This window comes from Doryrhamphus excisus, chromosome 2 (genome assembly GCF_030265055.1).
Source record: "Doryrhamphus excisus isolate RoL2022-K1 chromosome 2, RoL_Dexc_1.0, whole genome shotgun sequence".
In the NCBI taxonomy this organism is placed as follows: domain Eukaryota; kingdom Metazoa; phylum Chordata; class Actinopteri; order Syngnathiformes; family Syngnathidae; genus Doryrhamphus; species Doryrhamphus excisus.
The window spans coordinates 12,939,916-12,960,737 of record NC_080467.1 but is presented as its reverse complement, the minus strand read 5'-3'; the positions used below and the strand labels follow the sequence as shown (position 1 = coordinate 12,960,737).

General features: G+C 40.0%; 2 protein-coding genes across 3 annotated transcripts; one reads left to right on the top strand and one right to left on the bottom strand.

Moving 5' to 3' along the window:
* Positions 1-357: 357 nt before the first annotated feature.
* Positions 358-4,751, top strand: LOC131110588 (uncharacterized). The gene is made up of 2 exons (XM_058063828.1): positions 358-577; positions 937-4,751. The coding sequence occupies exon 2, from the start codon at positions 941-943 to the stop codon at positions 2,477-2,479; it is 1,539 nt and encodes a 512-aa protein (XP_057919811.1). The 5' UTR covers positions 358-577; positions 937-940; the 3' UTR covers positions 2,480-4,751.
* Positions 4,006-19,600, bottom strand: LOC131110594 (calsenilin-like). 2 transcript variants are annotated; one of them, XM_058063839.1, is made up of 12 exons: positions 19,177-19,600; positions 18,481-18,555; positions 18,333-18,406; positions 16,155-16,323; positions 11,061-11,185; positions 9,728-9,797; positions 9,407-9,477; positions 8,783-8,890; positions 8,618-8,722; positions 8,493-8,555; positions 6,431-8,416; positions 4,006-5,785 (listed from the first exon to the last, which is right to left on the bottom strand). In XM_058063839.1, exons 3-11 carry the CDS (start codon positions 18,336-18,338, stop codon positions 8,369-8,371), a joined length of 765 nt encoding a protein of 254 aa, XP_057919822.1. In that variant the 5' UTR covers positions 18,339-18,406; positions 18,481-18,555; positions 19,177-19,600; the 3' UTR covers positions 4,006-5,785; positions 6,431-8,368. The 2 variants fall into 2 exon arrangements, with proteins under 2 accessions (XP_057919822.1, XP_057919829.1); XM_058063846.1 differs by lacking the exon at positions 18,481-18,555.
* Positions 19,601-20,822: the final 1,222 nt, after the last annotated feature.

Here is a 20,822-nt window from a genome sequence, read left to right as displayed (position 1 = left end):
TTTGCGTAAAAAAGGAAATTTGTCCAAAACATATGACTGTGTTGACTCATTACAATGTAGCTATCGGTAAAGGAAATTATTTCAACAACGTAAAAAGTGTAGACAAAACAATTCTTTTGTGTGAAGGTCACCGTTTCCTCGCAACCATAGGGGCTAAATTGTATACAAAACAAGCGCACCATATTTCCAACCCCTTCAGCGCTGTTCCGTGAAAGTGCGCATGCGCATGTGTTTGTTTTACTACACTGGGCGTACAGTATGATCTTTGTATAATCCAAATAACTGCATTTACTTAGACGGTTTGCAAAATTATTTACATTAGCGAAATAAACACCATTTACGCATTTTATCCATGAAAAGTGTAGACAAAGAAAAAATCTATGTGAAGGTCACTGTTTCTCGACCGCCATTCTTGGTATGGGTTGTGTACCAAACCGAACGTACCCTGTAACCGAGACCCACCCCTGCTTAGCGCAGTGGAGAATAAACAGACTAGAAGTCATCTGCAAATTTACAGTACACCAAATAATCGACTTTAGCCGTCTTCTCACAGCGAGGCACTGCTCAGGTACACTCGGTAGGTTATGTTGTTCTATGAGGATTATGTCGACGAGCTATATCCCGTTATTCGTATTATTTATCATAGCGGTTAACGGTGCTAGTGGCTATATGGTAATAAATAGAAACAGACGTGGCTTTATTTTCTAGTAAAGAACGGATGATAATATAAGCCTTAGGTCTGCTTATGTTTAAATTAACGGAAAATATGAGCTCTATTGGGTAAAGCTTTTAATACAATTGAAGGAAAATGATGTCATACTGTCACTGTAAACCTTTCGTGCTCCATTATTAATATACAAATTATGATCATTTACAGCAATGTGAAGAAATCAGGACATTCTTTAAATTCGATTTTTGGATCATTTGTCTTTTCAGGGCCATGATGAAGAGGTGGCGCCAGGTGGCTTTTGTGTGGTTTTTCCTTGTGTTTCTCCTAAGCACTCAGTCCACATGGGCCAAGAGAGGGGGCACCAGCAGCGGCGGCCGCAAATCCACATCATCTTGGAGTAATCGGGGCGGGACAAATTCCAAACCGTCCAGCTCTAATCCTGGAAGCTCTTCCAATCGGAACACCAATCCGTACCCCTCTGGTGGAAGTTACCCAGGGGTGGGCAACAGAAACACAGGAGGAGGTAATCCCAGACAACCAAGTAACCCAGCAGCCGGTAATTATCCCAACCAGTCTCCAGGGCGAACCAATCCTGGGGGTTATCCGAACCAGAACCCGGGAGGTGGTTATCCAAACCAGAACCCCGCGGGTGGTTATCCAAACCAGAACCCTGCGGGTGGCTATCCAGCCGCTGGCGGATACCCCAACCAGAACCCTGGAAGAGGTAGTACCAACCAAGGATATCCCAACCAGAACCCGGCTGGAGGATACCCAGCAGGAGGCAGCTATCCCAACCAGAACCCCGGAAGAGGTAGTACCAACCAAGGATATCCCAACCAGAACCCGGCTGGAGGGTACCCAGCTGCTGGAGGGGGCTACCCAAACAGGGGTGGCTACCCAGCCGGAGGGAGCTATCCAGCTGGAGGGAGCTATCCAGGTGCCGGAGGAGGCTATCCAAATAGGGGTGGCTACCCAGCTGGAGGGTACCCAGCTGGAGGGTACCCAGCTGGAGGGGGCTACCCAAACAGGGGTGGCTACCCAGTTGGAGGAGGCTACCCAGCTCCCGGAGGCTACCCAGCTGCAGGAGGTTACCCAAACAGGGGTGGCTACCCAGCCGCAGGTGGGCAGGGGTGGGGTTACCCTCAAGGTAACCCAAATAATAAGATCCTGAGCCCCCACATTGGGGGAGGCGCTTATGGATACGGTGGCCACGGGATGGGAGGGTCACCATTCTCTCAGTCGGTCCAGAGGATGGGCTATAAACCCAAATCTAGTGGTTTTGCCAAGAAGGCCATAATGGCAGCCGGCGTCGGCGCCGTTGCCGGTATGGCCGTCGGGTACGGACTCGGGCGCTTCCCTCGACCGCACTTCTCCTTCCGTAATCCCGAAGAGGAGTACTACTACAACAATTACATGTACCGCCGTTACGGCTCACGCTCCACCGACGAGAAGGACTATGGCCGCGACTACGTCTATAAAATGCCCCCGCGGGCGGAAACGTACGATGCCTTCATGGGGAAATGCATGAACAGGACGGACCTCCTGAAAGACAAGGGCAACAGCTCATCCACACCTCAAGAAGATGACGACACGGTGAGCATTGAGGAAATAGGCTACCCGTCGCTTGTGGAGCAGATGAAGGCGCGGCGCTGTGTGGAAGAGTACATGGCCTACTCGGAGAGCTTCCTGCAGGAGCGCAAACCCGAACAGCAGGTCCAGTGGAGTCGCAGCAGTCCTCTGAGCTTCTGGGCGCCACAGCTTTTCCCGTCTCTGCTGATGCTCCTGTCCAGCATGCTCCTGCTCCAGTAAGGACTTTTAGCCCTCCATCATAGTACAGTATAGCTGCACGTGTAAACACTAATGCTGATACCCTTAGCAACCTCCTTGAATGTGGCTCATATTTAGTCAATCAATACTAACATAATGACAAGTACTGTGTAGAACAAGCCGGGATTCTCAAACTGTGGTACGAGTACAACTGGTGGTACGCTGGAACTAAAGATTTTTTTAATCTCAAACTGTGGTACGAGTACAACTGGTGGTACGCTGGAACTAAAGATTTTTTAAAAAGTAAAAATACAAATTTATATCAACAAAATAATCCTAAAAATGCAAATTCTGTGAAATGCAATTTTGTATTCAACTTTCAAGCCACATTTAATTTAACACGGCGAGTACCGCTAGCAAAAACAGTTCCTGAAGTGATACTTGTGTGCAAAAAGTTTGAGAACCACTGGTCGAAGTCCTTTTTATTTGCACTCCATATTGTTGAGCACTGAATTCCTCCATGTATATATATATATATATATATATATATATGTATGTATCTACATATATATACAGGGGGTCCCCAAAAAAACATATACACACTTTAAATCATTATAAACTAGTTGTTTGTTATGATTCGTTCAGTCTACAAAATGCAATAGAATTTAATTAACCTGATTTTAATGTTTTCGGATGTTCATTCTGGTCCAGACACTGCTGACAACACAAAGCAATGGAATTAGCAATTGGCTGTATCAAATGATAATAATGTAATATGTATGTAAGTAATAACAATGTAATAACATTGTAATAACAATGTGCAAGCAAGCAAGCAAAGCTGCGTTACATCACTGCCCACCCCATTGGTAATCGGCATTCAAATGTATGAAGGAGTATTTGGTATAAAATGTAAAATTATGAGAAAAAAGGTCGTAAAATGAAATTGTAACAAAGAAAATCCAAGAATTGTACAAGATTGAAATTGACATTTTTTTTCTTGTAATATTATGACTTAATTCCTGAAATGCAAGTGTAATGATAATTATATATATAAAATCGTATGTTAAAATACTTGTAATATTACTCCCCCCCTCCCCCTCCTGGACTATTTCAACTTTAATGACAACCTTTTTTAATAGTTTGACTTGAGTGTTTTTCTCTTAATTGTATGATTATATTCTAAGATTGACTATTTAATAACTCGTCAATGTGTAATGACGACTTTTTTCACATAATATTACAAAATTTTTCTCAATAAATTTCACAATAAATAGACTTTATTGTGCTGAAATTATGACTTTTTTTCCACATTCTTGAATTTTACATTTTTCTTGTGTTTTTGCGCTTCATTGTTACAAAGTTGGGATTTTCTGCTTGTAATAAGAAGAAAAATGAGTCCAGCCTTTTTTCTCTCATACATTTATGACTTTATTCTTGTAATATAATCACTTTATTTCCATAAATATTTTTTCAAATCACTCATTATAATAAAAATCTGGTAAAATGATGACTTTTCCCATTTTTTTCTTGGAATACTACTTTATCCTTGTAAAATGACAAACATGTTTTAGCGCAGTTAGGTTAGTTTTTACCATCTGCACTTCTCACAGCAACTGTTTTTATTGCTCATATTGTTTAAATGCATATTGAATATTGTAAGGTATTTTGTACAGTTTTATAATTGAACTGTACTATACAATTCATACTTCAAAGTAGGGACGCTCCTATCAAAATGTAACTAGGTGGGTTAACCCAGATGCACCCTCAGTGGCTGGAGAGAAACTTTGTTCTTTTCCTAGCTGCAGCTTGCAAAGTACGCACGTAAAGGTTTGATGGTCAACCACACTGGCCTCAAGGTGTGCCGTTTCGTTGGCAACCCAACGCGACACCAAATATTGATCGGTGGACAATGGACCAGAGCATCCCTACTTCATATTCCCAAGTACCAGCTCATTGTAATTAAAAGTACACTGGTGATAAATGGGCTAACATTTGTTCTGTCCCTTCTATGTTAAATGCACTTTGTAAACATGTTGTTTCTTGAGAATATATACACTGACAGAATATTCATCTTTTCATTTCAGTTCTGTACTCGTATGAATACATAATCCATCATCTCGAAATCATACTCTGAATTTTCTAACATGCTTGTGTTTTAGTTATGGAATCAAGTGCACTTGTTGAATATTCTGGAATGACACGTTAAGTTCATCATGTGTGTGACTTCTCCCTGCAAGTGATACAACCTCTATATGGTGTATTATTATGTGCGGTCAAATGTGTTACGTGATCAATAAATTCTGCGAGAAAGCAACTATCTCTGGAGAAATTATTTTTCTGGAAAGATTTGCACACTTTATTGAGGAACTGCACTTCTTTTTTTGCAATTTGGAAGAAACATAAACACATATTTTCCTTTCCTGTGAATTAAAATGTGAGAAAATTAGTTAATACGAGCTAGCTTAAATTCGCGTCACACCTACTTTGTGTCCTATACATACAAAGTATGTGTAAAAAGCGATAATTTTTTAGAGGGTTTCGTAGTCGAAATAGGTGTCTTCCAATGATGTGCATTGTTAGCTAGCTCATATTAACTCATTTTCTGCTGTTATAATGCACAGAAAAGGGAAAGAAATATGTGTTAGCATTGTAAATGATGGGCTAAACAAAAAAAGTGCAGTGTTATATATTTTTCCCCATATTACATGCAATATAATATCAATAACAAATCACTGTAATAATGTATATGCAATGTGCAAAGTCCCCATGCTATATATAAATATATTTGAATCTCCTTAAAATGAACAGGGCAAAGTATTGCAATGATTTAGAAACCTTTATTATATTTTCACGATCAATGCTCTGCCAGTAACAATTAAGAGCATTTGGATCACAGTGTCCCCATCCAGATGGTGATGACGACGGCGACAGCGTGCCCCAGCGTGATGAAGAGGTTATTGATGTCTGCAGGTGGGGCCGCCGCCTTAATAAACGCCCTCCATCTTGACTGGTTGTTAAACTTTTGGCTTTCCCCGTAGTGATGCTGTTCAGTATAGGCCACCTTTGTGCCGACATGACCCCTGGATCCATGCTTGGACCTTCCGAGGAAACCCAGGCCATACCCCGTCCCAGTGCCTCCCAGCATGCCGGCTGCCGCTGCCGCCCATTTCAGGCTCTGCTTGGAGAGGCCCTGAGAGGCGTGAGGCGCTTTGCTGTTTTTGCCTTTGGGTGCGCCCCCACGCTTACTGGATGTGTAGTGGGCACCTGGACACAATGCTACAGTGACTAGCAGCAACAAGCACAGCGACAGAAACTTCTGATAGCATGTCATCACTGCACTGCTGGGCCCTGCAAACGCACAACACACATACAGTACATTATTTAACAATGAAGTGTCTCGAAGATTACACTTATTAGCAGTAGTTGGCCATTTTGATGGCTTTGGTGCCGTAATAAACCTTTACAATATTGTTATTTTACCAATGCTACAACAATATAATCATATCTCAGTGTCTTTATTAGAATGCAACATCATAAAAATAACTATATACTGCATTTAGGCAATAACAACAAATAAACACATTATTGTAATGTGTAAAATTCAGTGTGAACTCCACAGATACTTCAGTTAAAAGCAAAAAAAATACCACAAATGAATTAATAAATTCAAACAATTCACTGTAATAATATATAATATTAAATTGTTATATATGGTGTAAAAAATAAGATACAAAATAATAATGCAGCAATAATATATTATATATAACATGCAAAAAATGCCACAAATAAATTAATATATTAATAAATTCTAACTAATTACTGTAATAATATATAATATTAAATTAAAAACAAAATGATGCAGTAATAATATATTATATATCTATAACATGCAAATGATATAATACATCATTTTAGTGTGACGTACCCATAGATATACTTTAACTATAGTAAAAAAAAAAAAAAGTATAAATAGCAATAGTGTAGCATGCTTACCTTTTGCGACGATGTGATGCTGATGAGGCGATCCATTGGCTCCAGAAGGTTTCTTTTCATCATAATTATTTCTATAGCAATACGAGTTAAGCTCCTCCCCCACCAACACCACCAACAACAAGCTGTGCATTGCTATTGGTCCAAGATGAATAATACAGTACAGGTTGAATGATTTTTGCTGACAATTCCACACGGTCACGCAGTGTTATTCAGCAGATATGCAGACAAGAGGACCATGCACAGCAAAAAGTCATCAACACACTCTAGTGTATATACCTTTACATATAAAGTAGATGTTTTCAATTAATACTTCATACCGCTTTATAACTCATTAAAAATCATGATCTGGTTATTTCACCTTAAAAGTCGAACCAGAGCTGCTTCTGCATAAAGTGTTGCACAAGCAGAGTGAAGTCCAACAGGATGTTGAACAACCAAGATGATTGTTTGCAGACATTTTTGTCCAGTGAAATCACGTAATTGTGACAGTATCATGTTCCCTTTGAGGGGGAAACTGTGGACAGTGGGAGATTTGTTCCTATTAACAACATCAACTGCACAAAACTCAATCTGAATGCCTTTTGAGCAACGTTCTTAGGAATATTAGGCCCGGTCTACACAGGAAAGCCCCAGGGATTTTATTTTTGGTGGGTTGAAAAACATCCATACTTTGAGGGAAGGGAATGGATCACTTGAGTGACTCTTCCTCATCTTGCTAGCTAGCGGGACCATGACTGACTTCGGCTGTATTCGAAGGGTGCTGGAGCCTATCCCAGCTGTCTTCGAGCGAGAGGCGGGGTACACCCTGGACTGGTGGCCAGCCAATCACAGGGCACATATAGACAAACAACCATTCACACTCACATTCATACCTATGGACAATTTGGAGTCACCAATTAACCTAGCATGTTTTTGGAATGTGGGAGGAAACCGGAGTACCCGGAGAAAACCCACGCATGCACGGGGAGAACATGCAAAGGGTGGAATTGAACTCAGGTCTCCTAGCTGTGAAGCCTGCGCGCTAACCACTTGCACACTGTGCAGCCCATTGTACTATTCTTTAAAAAAATCTCGTCCTTGTCACCCCAATCCCATGTATTGTCTCGACCTGTGATTTGGGGGTCTTCTGACACCCGTACTATACTATAGGGGTGTTATTTAATGTATAGAGGACTCGAATAATGCAGCATAATAGGTTTTTTATGCTCTGATTATGAACATATTCAGTTTATAAAAAAGAACAATATAGCCATGATTACTGACAATCACATTCTAATGATGTCTGAAGTCTTGCCTCATTAATAATGAAATCGATCCAGTGGGTTTGTCACTATAGATGAAGGTAGATTTATTTCTGCATGTTTGCATTGCAAGGTTTAAGCAACAAACCAAGCATACAAAACAAATGATTACAGCAAACAAAGTGATGCTTCTTGTGGTGATTTTCTTTTGACATGAAAGGGCCGACTATGATTACGATGTTGCTTTCTATGAATGTGTTGTGCAACAGGACTCTCTTGTGCCATGGAAACAGCATAAATAAAGTTCCTTTCCGCCGAAAGATAAACTGAAGTCTCGAGGGACAATACCGTAGACATGAAAAGCGGATAAACTTTAGATGTATTGCTGTACGAGCTATATAATGACTACTCTAAAGTGGATTCAAGTTTCCTTTCTGAAGTATTGTCCCCTGAGAAGATACACTGTAATAAAAATGAAATGAAAAATGAAATGCGAGTTTGTGTTGGGTATCACATGCTTTCACCGAGCCTCACATTCATGCTCTGTTGATGGGAACCTGACCTTGTGACTATTTCTCTGCATGGATGAACTTTAACTGAAATAATGAGTGAAAAAAAGTGTTTATCTGGTGTGTTGCATGAGCTAATGTCAATCATTTCTAGTCTCAAAGAGTTTGCGAAGATCTTTGTGCTGAACCTAGATGACGTTCTCAAAGAGTTGCATGGAAGACATAATGTTTTCATCCTGTACCAAAAACAGAACATAGTGTACAGCACCAACAACTAGCCTCTCCACATCGTGCGTTCTATTCTCGGTTTACCTTTTGGCAGGTTTCTATGAATTCATCAATGGTCACCACTCCGTCTCTGTTCCGATCCATTTTCTAGAAAGGAGTGCTCGGTTGTAGTCGTGGATTTTATCATGAGCTTTATTTGAGCATCGTACCTGGAAGAATTTCTCCACGTGTTCAAAAGGGGAGTCATCTCGTACACTGGGGAAGGTGTACCGGCCCATCATGTTGTAAATGGACGTCATGATGGCCATCATTTCCTGCTCACAAACAAAGCGTAAAGGATCCGCCAACAGTCGAAACACAGAAGCCGCACCAACCTCCTTGGTGATGTAGCCGTCCTTGTTGATGTCGTAGAGGTTAAACGCCCAGCGAAGCTTCTCTGTGACGGAACCACGAAGCAGCACCGATAAGCCCAGTACAAAGTCCTGTGAAGGCCATTAATGGTCTTGTAAATACTGCAAAGCGAGATCTATTGAGTCTAAAGCCAGGCTTGCCTGTAACACTATTTTAGCACGGCAATATCACCATGGTAACGTCGCGCAGGTTAGGTCCAGAGGTTCAGCTTATGATCAGCAACAAAAGTGCTCCTGTAACTCATTTGGCGATGGTGTCACCGTTTCTCCTCGCTCTATTGGTTGCGACAGTGTTGCTTTAGGCACTGCTAATTGTTTTGAACTCCTCATAACGCTTCATAATAATGACTTGGTATTTTTGTGTGAAATACACCAAACAGGATCGCTCCATTTTTGCGCAGAAGTAGAATAATATGACATCAAACGCGCATTGAGCACAAAACCGAGAAAGTAAATTGATAACCGCCGTCACAGGAATTTAGTTACATGAGTTATATGAGTTACATCATACGTGTCCGAGGCCTCTATGGTCCTTACACGTTAATAAAAGTATACCAAAGGGATAACACGGGGTAATGAAGAACTCGCCTCAAATCGGATAGAGCCGCTTCTGTCCATGTCGAAAGCATTGAACAGGAAGTGTGCGTACATGGTGACATCTGAGAAGAAGAAGAAATACATAAATGTAATTGTGCAATCACAATACAACAATAATCACAGGAAATAAATAAGATGCAAAGGAGTTGCAAATAACAACAATAAAAACATTTTTAGAGCTATTTTTGTAGTCATTATTATATCTGTGCATTATTATTATATCTGTACAACGCATTAAAATGAACAAGAAACTGAAGAAAAAAGGGTGGCTAATTATTTTTTTCATGACTATTATCCAATGAAGATCTTTACCTCCTTGAGGAAAGAACTGTGAGTAAATAGTCTTGAAGGTTTCCTCGTCCACAAGCCCACTGGGGCATTCCTATTGAGGAAAAGTGAAAACAAGGAATTGGTCATTTTTCATTCATTTTCTACCGCTTATCTTCACGAGGGTCACGGGGGGTGCTGGAGCCTATCCCAGCTGTCTTTGGGCGAGAGGCGAGGTACACCCTGGACTGGTTGTCAGCCAATCACAGGGCACATATAGACAAACAACCATTCACACTCACATTCATATCTATGGACAATTTGGAGTCGCCAATTAACCTGGCATGTTTTTGGAATGTGGGAGGAAAAACCGGAGTACCCGGAGAAAACTCACGCATGCACGGGGAGAACATGCAAACTCCACACAGAGGGTGGAATTGAACTGGGGTCTGTGAGGCCTGCGCGTTAACCACTCGTCCATGTTAAAACCTTTAACATGGAAAGTCTGGAGCTTGTACAAAAAAAAGACATCCTGACAACACAAAACATCAACACACATGACGAAATACAAATAAATACCTACGCACAATACCGACGCTTAAAACCACCCACATATTCTTGCCGCAAGGCATGCTGGGTAGCCTACGATACTCTTTCTTCCAACTTTTGCTTGACTGCAAAATAGACTTAACATTCTCTTCATATCCAATGTTTTGTTGTTCATAGTTCATATTGTTGCCACTGGACTACTGGACTACCCAGCATGTCTTGTGGGCATTTGGACATAACAGTTTTAAATTAAGTGTTACGGATAGCGCTTAGTCACCCACGTAGCAGTCTATAATGTGGATGTGTTTTGTTTTGGTTTTGTTGCACCGTGAGCAACTAAGTGGTCCTGTTTGATGACCGCCTATATATAGACAGGCCCTCTGCCAACATCTGTCCCCTAATGGGTGCTTGATAGAAAATAAAGGAGAACCACTGGGCTAAAGCAACAATAAATCAAAGGAAGAATGCAATGTAAAGCTAAAAATGGCTGATCCCAGAGGTACACACAGCAGTACCTTTGATGATACATGTTATCATTTTATCTTATCTGGCCTGGACAGTTAATACAGGTTTAATGTTGGCAACAGTTTGATACAAGAATGGATCAATTCTGAAGGACCTGAGAGGTTCCTCTGTAAGCAACAATGCCTTGCTCGCTAACCACGACTTTCCTATTCTACTTTACTTTGTGGTTTTTGCCTCCAGCTTAATTGCACTTGATGTCCTTTAGTGCACATTAGAAGCCTTTCGCTCCTGACATACATTACTGCAAATTCCGAATTACGTGATCCCTCAAACTCAGCATAGTAGTACACTGCAGTATACTTACATTTTTGAAACCTCTGTAAAGGGATTGAAGCTCCTTCCTTGTGAACTGGGTTCGTGCCTGGAGTTGTTCAAGGCCCTCGGGCTGATGGCGTACCATGGAGAGCTCAAGGTCACTGTCGCTGCTGTCTGCCAAGTCAAAAGTGGAACGTGAGGATGCAACAGTAAGACGAGAAAAATAGAAAGGAAAACTAGCAAAAAGTAGAGGGAAGGTGAAATGCAACGAGTGTGAGGAACATTCAGTGGTGGGTCTAAATTATAATAATAAAAGGATATATAAAAGTTGTGGATTTCATTTTGGACACTTTGGATGCAGTTCCATTGCTTGTGAATTGAACTGTCATTTAAGGTCCCCCCAAAAGTGACTTTTGAGTCATATTTAGGGCTGTCCGATATGTCCATCTCTCAATTTCCGATACCGATATGTGTAACATGACATATCCCCTGTGGTGGAATGAACACATATGTGTTGAATACTGCATTTTTTTAACATCGGTTTTCATGATCAGGGAAAAAATCAGATATCGATATCAACCGATATTGCATTTTTCTGCTGATACCGATAATTATGGGACATCCCTAGTAATATGTGTCCCTAAAATATGCTTATGAGCACCAAACATGACAAAAAATTAGCATGATGTTGCTGTTAGAATGTGACTGTAATGTTAGCAATGGAAGTCACGTAGCTTAGTTAATGTTGCTTACGTTTGTGTCCTACTTATGTTATTTGTGCTGTATGACATTTGAGAACTGCAGAGTTAAGAACTGTTATGCTACAGTGTAGTCACTGCATTGATTCTGTTATAGCGCTTGGGTGACTTGTGTTTTCCAATCTCTTGTCGACGAGCGATTTATGTAATAGTAGTAGTAAACAATGGCGAGATTGTTGTCGGAACTGGAACTAATCAGTGTGGAATATCAGTCATGTACAACAAACATTATTTCTTCAGTTTGTGACCTTGTTTCATTTGTTTTGACGTATTTAAAAACGGCGCAGGGAAGAAAAAGACTGAGTACAAAGCGGAAAGGATGTACTATAATAAAGCCGAACATCGCTATTGATGTGAGGTTACATTTTGTTTTAAGGTGCACTTCAATCTCCGCTCTCCATTTCCTGAGGACTGGAGCACACGTCTTGTGCTGGAAGACGCAGCCATCATGTCGCAGTATCTATGCTGCTGCTGTTGTTGCCGGAACTAGCATAAGTATGTGTATCAATGTGCCTCAAAAATAAGTTTATGTTGTGTTATATATCATCAAAATACGGCACCTATGACACGTTATCATCACTGCACATGTAATCAATGCATGATTACAGCATGTATATCAAACCACGCAACATTGTTAGATGTTTTTTTAGAGGACTTCATAGTCGAAATAGGTGTGTCCCAATGACATGCATTGTTAGATAGCTCGTTATTAACTTTCTCCTGTTATAATAATACACAGAAAGAGAAATAAATATGTGTCCATGTTGGGCAACATTTCTTTAAACTGTGTAAAAATAACACAATCTTGGGCTTAAAATATTTTTTTCTAAGCTAATAGACTTTTTGCTAAATTCAAAATGTCCAATATGAAAAAGGAGAGGATTGTGTCAAAAGTGCCAAAATATGGCCTTCATAATAATAATAATAATAACTACTACGGAGAAATACCAACACAGGCATACTCACCATCTTTACAAAGAGAACAAGACGAAAATGGAAAGTAGAAAGAGACAAGACCAGGGAGATTGAGATGAAGAAATTAAAAAAGGAGCAAGACATTTAAGTACATTCCAACTTTAGGTACACATGCAGACTTATTCATGTAACAATATGTTTATTATAGTGTTCGTAGAGTAGTATTAGAAAACTGGAGTATATCAAGTATGTCAAGAGACGTTTTACCACATCTAGACTGACACTGGAGTAGTCAAAGCAATACTACACGATCCAACTTACCTTCCTGTGACATAGGGTCACAAATGCCAAACTGTTTGAGCACGAAATAGAGCATGCCAGCGACAACTAGAATGGCAATAATTTCCATGCCATCCAATCCCATCATGACCTTTCATTGGATATTACCAGTCCTGAAACTCCTTTCCCAAAAGAAAAAAAAAGTGGTGACGACGTACTAAAATCATCCACTCAAGCAAACAAAACACGACAAAAAAGCTGCGATAAAAAATGATCCTTCATTGTTAAAGGTGGAATCTCACATCAGGACCCCTTGGTTCGTCTACGTGGACCTCATCAGCATGTGTGCGCATGAATCTGTATATGTGAGTGAGCTTTGTTTGCTCAGTCATTTCAAGGATGCAAAGCTGTAAAAAAAAAAAAAAAACTATGATCCATATCCGCTGATGCTGGGGATATATGAACAGCACTTAAAAGAGTGGAAGGAGGCCGCCCTGCCCCTTCTACCGGCATGTCAATAACTCCATGAGCTAAAAACACATTTAACACGCCTCTTTAAAGGCTGATTTGTTTCAACTACTGCACAGCATGCATACTGACGCTTCCCTAACTCTCCACCTGACACACGTGTGCCGGTCCCACATGGCTTTAATGTGTTCCATTCCATGCTCCAGATGAGCGTGGTTGATGACTCTGCATAACATAATGGAGTCAGTTTAAATATGAAGAAGAGGGGTGGAGGGCAAAATCAATTGGTAAGATAACTTATGTGTCTCGGACAGGGGAGAGAAAGTGGACTGGTGCAGTTTGTTGAGATTCCAAATAGGCAGGAAGTGTTTAACAAAAATGTAGTTTTACCTGAAAAGAGTTAAACACAGCCGGCATTACGGTAGAATATTTTGAAGGAACATTTGTCTATGATATTATTTTTCTGACAAATACAGCAAAAATAAAGTTTGACCCCATAATAAATCATATTGACTTGAAATTTCTCACACAGTTGAAGGCACACTACACGCACTTACCTTGGATTTGTGCTTACTGTCACAAACGGTCTCTCAATTTATTCCACCCACGGTGACCACTCTGCTATGATTGGTCACACTCCCAAACTACTGTCTGGAGACCCTTGACTTACCGTGTATGAAGTCAAAAAGTAGCCACCGGTGGTGCTCCTCCAACCTGGCCTGCCTGAGGAGGAGCACTCATTGTCGTACACACTTTGTCAGAAGCACCGCTGGTGCTGTGGAGCTCACAAGCCGTGAGCTCATGTTCAGATAACAATATTTTTCTCTAGATCCAATAACTTCTGCCTGAGCTTGCCTCGATAACACAGAGTGTATCTGGCCTACAGTGTAAGCCCATATAAAGAAGGTGTGACATCACCTCCAGTGTGGCGTCATTCTTGTTAATTCCCAGAAAAAACATGCTTGACACCAGTGTTTCCAGGAGGCTAGTGGGAATACCCTTGAGTTAAACATCCTTTTTCAGGAGGAGGAAAGTTATACCATACAGCAGTGATTCCCAAAGTTTGGGCCGTGGCCCTCTGGTGGGTACTGGTGGTACTGCAGGTGGGCCATGAGAGGTCATTAAAAATTATTCATTTTTGCAAATATTATTTTTTATTATTTTATTATTTATTTTATTTTGTTTTATTTATTATTATATTTTTATTTTTATTGTAAAATATTTATTGCACGATTTAAAAAAATATATTTATAGGCCTAAGTAATAACCTATTGAGTGTTATTGACCTGTCACAATATTTTAGGAACCTTATATAGTTTATGATTGGAACGTAGCTCTCTGGCCATCATGCTAGTCTTGAATGCAGTTATGAAAAGTATGAGAATGAATTCTGTCTTGTGTGTAATAATAGTAATAATAACAATAAAAATAAAAATAATAATAAAAAATAATAATTATTATTATTATTTTATTATTTATTATTATAATAATTATTATTTTTAAGTTAAGTGCTCTGAGAACGCAGCATTTCGTCGGGCCGCAGACATTTTGTAGATTTTCAAGTGGGCCCGGAGTTGGTAAAGTTTGGGAACCCCTGTCATACAGTATTAGCAACTCGGACTAGTGCAGGCAGCTATCGAAACCAAAGCTTCTGATGAAGCTACATTTTTAACAACTCTCCATAAGAGTCATATTATAACATTGCTGCTGAGAGACAGACATGAGTAACAAACACGCGCCGTCATTATTACGGTAACATGCAAGATGTATGAGCTGTTGAAACATAATAGTGTTTAATGCGTCCTAAGTGCATCCTTAATCTATTCTTGTTCTTGCTCTATTAAATACAGAGTACAAGGGCTGGTCTACTAACTAGGGTGAAGTCTAACATATGCACCTTTAAAGCATGGTTGGCCATCCTTATGTAGATTCATTGTATTATGATCAATATTACACACCTGACACCTGACTTTGATTTATGTCAAAATGTAAAATCCTCATCTGGAGTTTGAGTTGCTACAATAGCTTTGCCTTCCGACCACTAGATGGCAATCAAGCAGCAATGCATATTTCAGATTCAGCTTTAAATAATATTAGAGGATACTGCTCCACCCAACAATGAGGTTATCACACATCAGATAATAATCTTACCCATGTAATCTTTAGACTGGTAATTTGTGCCTGCCTGAGTTAAAGTGAGGTATTCAGAGGGCTGGATATTGCTGAGACATGCAGAAAGAAAAAGGCCTGTCCTGTTTGTTGAGCGCACAGAAGGTCAATGTCAATAATTTAGATAAAGGAAGCAGATGTCGGCACGCTAGCGAAATGCGTACTTTAGGATGCACAACACCAGTCTGTGTGACACATAAACATTGCTGATGATGTGATTTTAAACATGTACTGAAGGTAGGGATTGCCAACCGTGCTTCGAACAACAGAATTGTTCCATATTTTGAAAGAAATTGAGTTGAAGAGGGAAGAGCTTTGTCCCTTATTAGTCTATTACATCGATGACAGCATGTCTGATCAATGATCTTTGTTTACACATTTTTCCTGGCAGCTAGTTAGCTTCTTGTCTGGTGAAATGTGTCTTTAAACCACAGTAACCTTTTGTCTTAAGTTCAGTACAACATCCTCTGTTGAACATGGCCGTGCTGTGTTCACTGACTATTTAACAACTTCCTATAGAAGTATTGGAACACCTGACATTATGGTTCTTCTACCTGGTCCCTGCTGTGTCGTACTGGCGATGATCCACTTGACAAGACAACACTTCATCAGCGACTTTCGTGAAAACCTGGGCCTCTGCCACTTGGAGCCTTCCGCCTGACCACCGGGGATGGCTTCTTTGCTGTCCGGCAGAAGGCCGCCATCAACCTCCTTGTCTTCAGGCTAAAAAAAAGAGACTCAGTGAGGGAAAATATCGGCTCTGCTTCTTCCTCTGTAATATATTATTCGAAAAAATTTATTTGGTTTTGGTTCCTTTGTGGGGTTTTTTGTATGGATGCTCTGATCAATTGGTCACTGATATAAATGGAAAAAAAATGTGATCATTATAAATAAATTGGAATATATGTATGAAAAACACAGAATGGCCAATCAGCTGTGCCCGAAGAGGAAGAGTCACTTCCCGTCTCATTAAATTTAACACAGACACAACTAATACATTACTTTATTATTTACAGGCCACACAGCTAGGAGACCAGAGTTCAATTCCACTCTCGGCCATCTCTGTGTGGAGTTTGCATGTTCTCATGCGTGGGTTTTCTCCGGGTATTCCGGTTTCCTCCCACATTCCAAAAACATGCTAGGTTAATTGACGACTCCAAATTGTCCATAGGTATGAATGTGAGTGTGAATGGTTGTTTGTCTATATGTGCCCTGTGATGTGTACCCCGACTCTCGCCTGAAGACAGCTGGGATAGGCTCCAGCCCCTCCTCGTGACCCTAATGAGGATAAGCGGTACAAAATGAATGAATGAATGAAAAATGTACAAGATCCATGTGATCTTTCTTGGTACCGGTATCGCCCGATCTCATTTGTGGATGATCGGTATCGGAGTCAGCATCATATGACCCTGATTGGAGCATCCTTCGCTTTTTGTAAGATGGCACTCCCTGTTTTCGAAGAATGACAAGCGTTTCTACCTCTGCATGCTCTTTAAAATGTCGGTACTGAGCTATTGGCATGAAACTTGTGTGTTGTTGACAGTGAACTCATCAATTGCCTTCCCGCTATTATGACATTATTACATATATATTATTATGTTGCTACTCTGTTGTGCAATGTACAGGGCTTGTTAAATTAATATGTGGTCAATAAATGAATATGTGCCACAAATCATTTTGGCCGTACTGGACTAGTGGTTTCATGTCAGGAAATCGGCAAGATACCGGGTAATGTTAACTGGTGACTTTCCAATTGGTATGAATGTGAGTGTGAATGGTTGTTTGTTTATATGTGCCCTTTGATTGGCTGACGACCAGTCCAGGGTGTACCCCGCCTCTCTCACGAAGACAGCTGGGATAGGCTCCAGCATACCCCCAACCCTAGTGAGGAGAAGCGGTATAGAAAATGGATGGCCTCCGTCCTCTGAGCAGGATAGGTAAATAAACGCCCCTGGCTATAATTAGAGCATTTATACTGTGCGTCTAAGTGTATGTATGTGTATGTGTTGATGATGGGCACTAATGGCCAAGAATAAATCACATAGATGATCTAGAAAATGACACAAAAGCATTGGAAGACATGTAATATTTCTGTGACTGCAGCACTTCTAAAAATAATCTGGTTTCTTGTTAGTTCATCACGTCACCTGACACTGGAGCACATTCAGGGTCTCTCTACATCCAAATGAATATTTCAGTGACGCTGTCTGGGAGATTCTATTCTATTTCTGACTAGGTCCCTTTCCTTTTTTTAAACGTGTTATTGCTTTAAATTCTCAAATCCTCTTACATAATTTTATAGAATCCTTCTTCTTTGTTTGTGGTCCCCCTCTTTGAACATGGAGGGGGCGGCGGAATTGCTCAATAATTCACACTCCTTAAAACTGCATCAATAAAAGATGCTGCCTTGCTGAGGTGACTGATAACCGCTGGTTTATATATATATATATATTAATAAAAAGACGTCAGCATAAAAAATACAAATATTCTTCATCTTTTCCCTTTTCTTTAGATAATGAATAAATAATGAGTCAAAAGTGTTTTAAAGACATCCAGCACAATTCACGATTGAATAAAATATGGTCCAGTGTATTGTAAATGACATACAGTTTCGATATCATAAACTTCAGAACTTAACACAAAATGTATAAGATCAGGTGGACTACTGTCTTCAATCAATCCTTCATTATTAAATGTTAAATCAAAATAAGTGACATAAACAGGTAGTGTACCTGCATGGTGTCTGGGTCCCCTTTTAGCTGTATCGGTGATCCTTAGCCTCGGCGTCCTCCTCGGTGAGCTGCAGCTACGTACAAAAAGTAAAAGGAGAGTGAGAGAGCTGGAGGAGGAGGAAGAGGAGGAGCACATCTGCTCACTCACCTGACTTCAACATTGACCGGACAAAAATGCAATCATTACATGTGATGGTGTTGGATGTGTGGATTAGCTTGAGGCCTGAGGAGGAAAGATTAGAAGAGGTGCAGAAGGAAGGTGCAATACATTTACTGAGCATATTGCTGTGGAGTGAGGAGGCGATGAGGTGTTTACATGGTGACAAGTGTTATTATATGCACACAAACACAAACAGACATTTATTAGTTTGAATGGAAAGTTGCATGCTGGTGACTATCGAGCTAAAAGGGGGGGGGGGGGGGCTCTTAAAGGGGACCTATTATGCTCATCTTTAAGCCCTTTGTATTGAGTGTGGACTCTTATAGAGCAGCTAAACACCATAACCAGCACAGAAAGCTTTCTAGTTTTTCCAGAATCTGGACCTACTCGGCGGAAACTGTCTGTTTTAATGTATTCTATATAATGTATGATTAAACTAGTTTTCTTTTGTTGGTACAGAATCAGGAACTCCAACCACTTGTGCCTGATGGTGGCATCTTTAGGAATTGTAAACAAACATGGCTTTCCCATACGGGCTGTTTTTGCCCTGATTATTATATGTAACACTGTAAAACCCCTCACCATACATTTTATACACTGTTGACAGAAAATAATATGTTGAGATTTCTCTCTTATGTAAACACTCTCAAAAAAGTTCAAACCTTCAATTATTCAGTCACTCACCCATATTTCAGTCTTGTGATGTGCCTTTTCGTCTTGGCGCCATTAAGCTGTAGTGTAGCATTTTTGTATTCTTGTTGAGCAAGCAAGCAAGCTAGCAAGCAAGGGATGACACATTTTTGTTTTTTTTTTGTATCCTTGTTGGAACATATGCAAATATGTTTCAACAAGCAGTGCTCCTCAATGGAAGATTCATTAGCAAGCAAGCTAGGCAAGCAAGCAAAAGCTAGCAAGCTAGCAAGCAAGGGATGACACGTTTTTATATTATTTATTTTTTTGTATCCTTGTTGGAACATATGCAAATATGTTTTAACAAGCCAATCAATCTCCTTCTTGCTGCCCTGCCATGTTTCTCTTGACACGCAGGAAACATGGCAGGGCAGCAAGAAGGAGATTGATTGGCTGTAAACCTGTAGATCTGGACGCAAAGAACAATGAGCGGCAAACAGAAGAAGCGGGAAGACAAAGACACTTCCCACAATGCAATTATTCTTAAAGTGACAGGCTCAGCCTGTGATAGTAGCTTTCATACTGATTAGAACGAGGGAACACTGGACTGAATTTGAGATTTTCTTTCGTTTTCAGTATAAATGAATCGAAATGAAAAGAAATAAACAATTGAAATACATCAGTCTATGTGTAATTAACGTATATACTACACACATTTCACTTTTTGAATAAAATTGGTGAAATAAATGAACTTTGTGCATATTCTAATTTATTATATATGCATTTTGTAATACTAAAAAATGGAAAAACAAAACGTACAGTTTGAGTGTGTTCAAGGTAATAACACACCTTCAAACTGATACCTCTATTCCATGAAAATCAGAGATATGGCGTCCTTATACTGACAACATGACCAATTCAGTTTGAGTGAAGCTTTTTTTAAAAAATAATTTATTGTCTGTATGTACAAGCAAAAAAAACAAATCAAAACTGAGTAGAAATGAGAGCATATTTGTATCTGCAGCATGATGAGGACTGTACACATCGCAATGGTATGGTGGTGCCCGTATTGGCTGAACACCAGAGTACCTCAAGTCACATTATTAGGTACACCTGCACCACTTCAGAATTTTAGTGGAATTGTTGATAGAAATGCAGGTGTACCTAATGTTGTGGCTGCTGAGTTCATTGTTAGTGTCAATGACAGCAATGGAGTTTTGTTTTCTATTATTATTATTATCATCATTAAAATCAGAAGGCCTCTGGACTTAATAGGTCTTTGGTTCATCAAGTAACCGTTTTCAAGTAAAGCTCACAGCTCCGTCCTCTGCCGCACATCTTATTTATACTGTAAGTACACCTTTTCTGCTTGTTTCATGACATTGTGCTGTTGCCTTAAAAGTAAAACTGTACAGGCCTTAGTCACAGGGGTCATAGGTCACCTCCAAGCACCTAGGATGACATACTTTTGGAAAACCACACACATACAATTTTGCATTTTGGTCAAGTTAAAATAAAAAAACAACAACAAAGGGGTTGGCAGAAAAAAGACAAACTAAAGCTGAGTAACATTTCATTACATTGCACAAGATAATACTGACGTTTATACCACCTGGATGAACTTTTTTTTCCCCAAATAAAAGTGTGTCATGGGTCATAAAAACAAGCTAATGGATTGTGAATGATGCTATAATTCCAAT

Excerpts from the sequence above, each read along its gene's own strand:
- LOC131110588 (XM_058063828.1), top strand. The coding sequence starts at position 941 with ATGATGAAGAGGTGGCGCCAGGTGGCTTTTGTGTGGTTTTTCCTTGTG.
- LOC131110594 (XM_058063839.1), bottom strand. Across the intron at positions 8,723-8,782 it reads ACGGCTACATCACCAAGGAG|GAAATGATGGCCATCATGAC; the intron begins GTTGGTGCGGCT and ends GTTTGTGAGCAG. Across the intron at positions 8,417-8,492 it reads TCATAGAAACCTGCCAAAAG|GATGAAAACATTATGTCTTC; the intron begins GTAAACCGAGAA and ends TTTTTGGTACAG.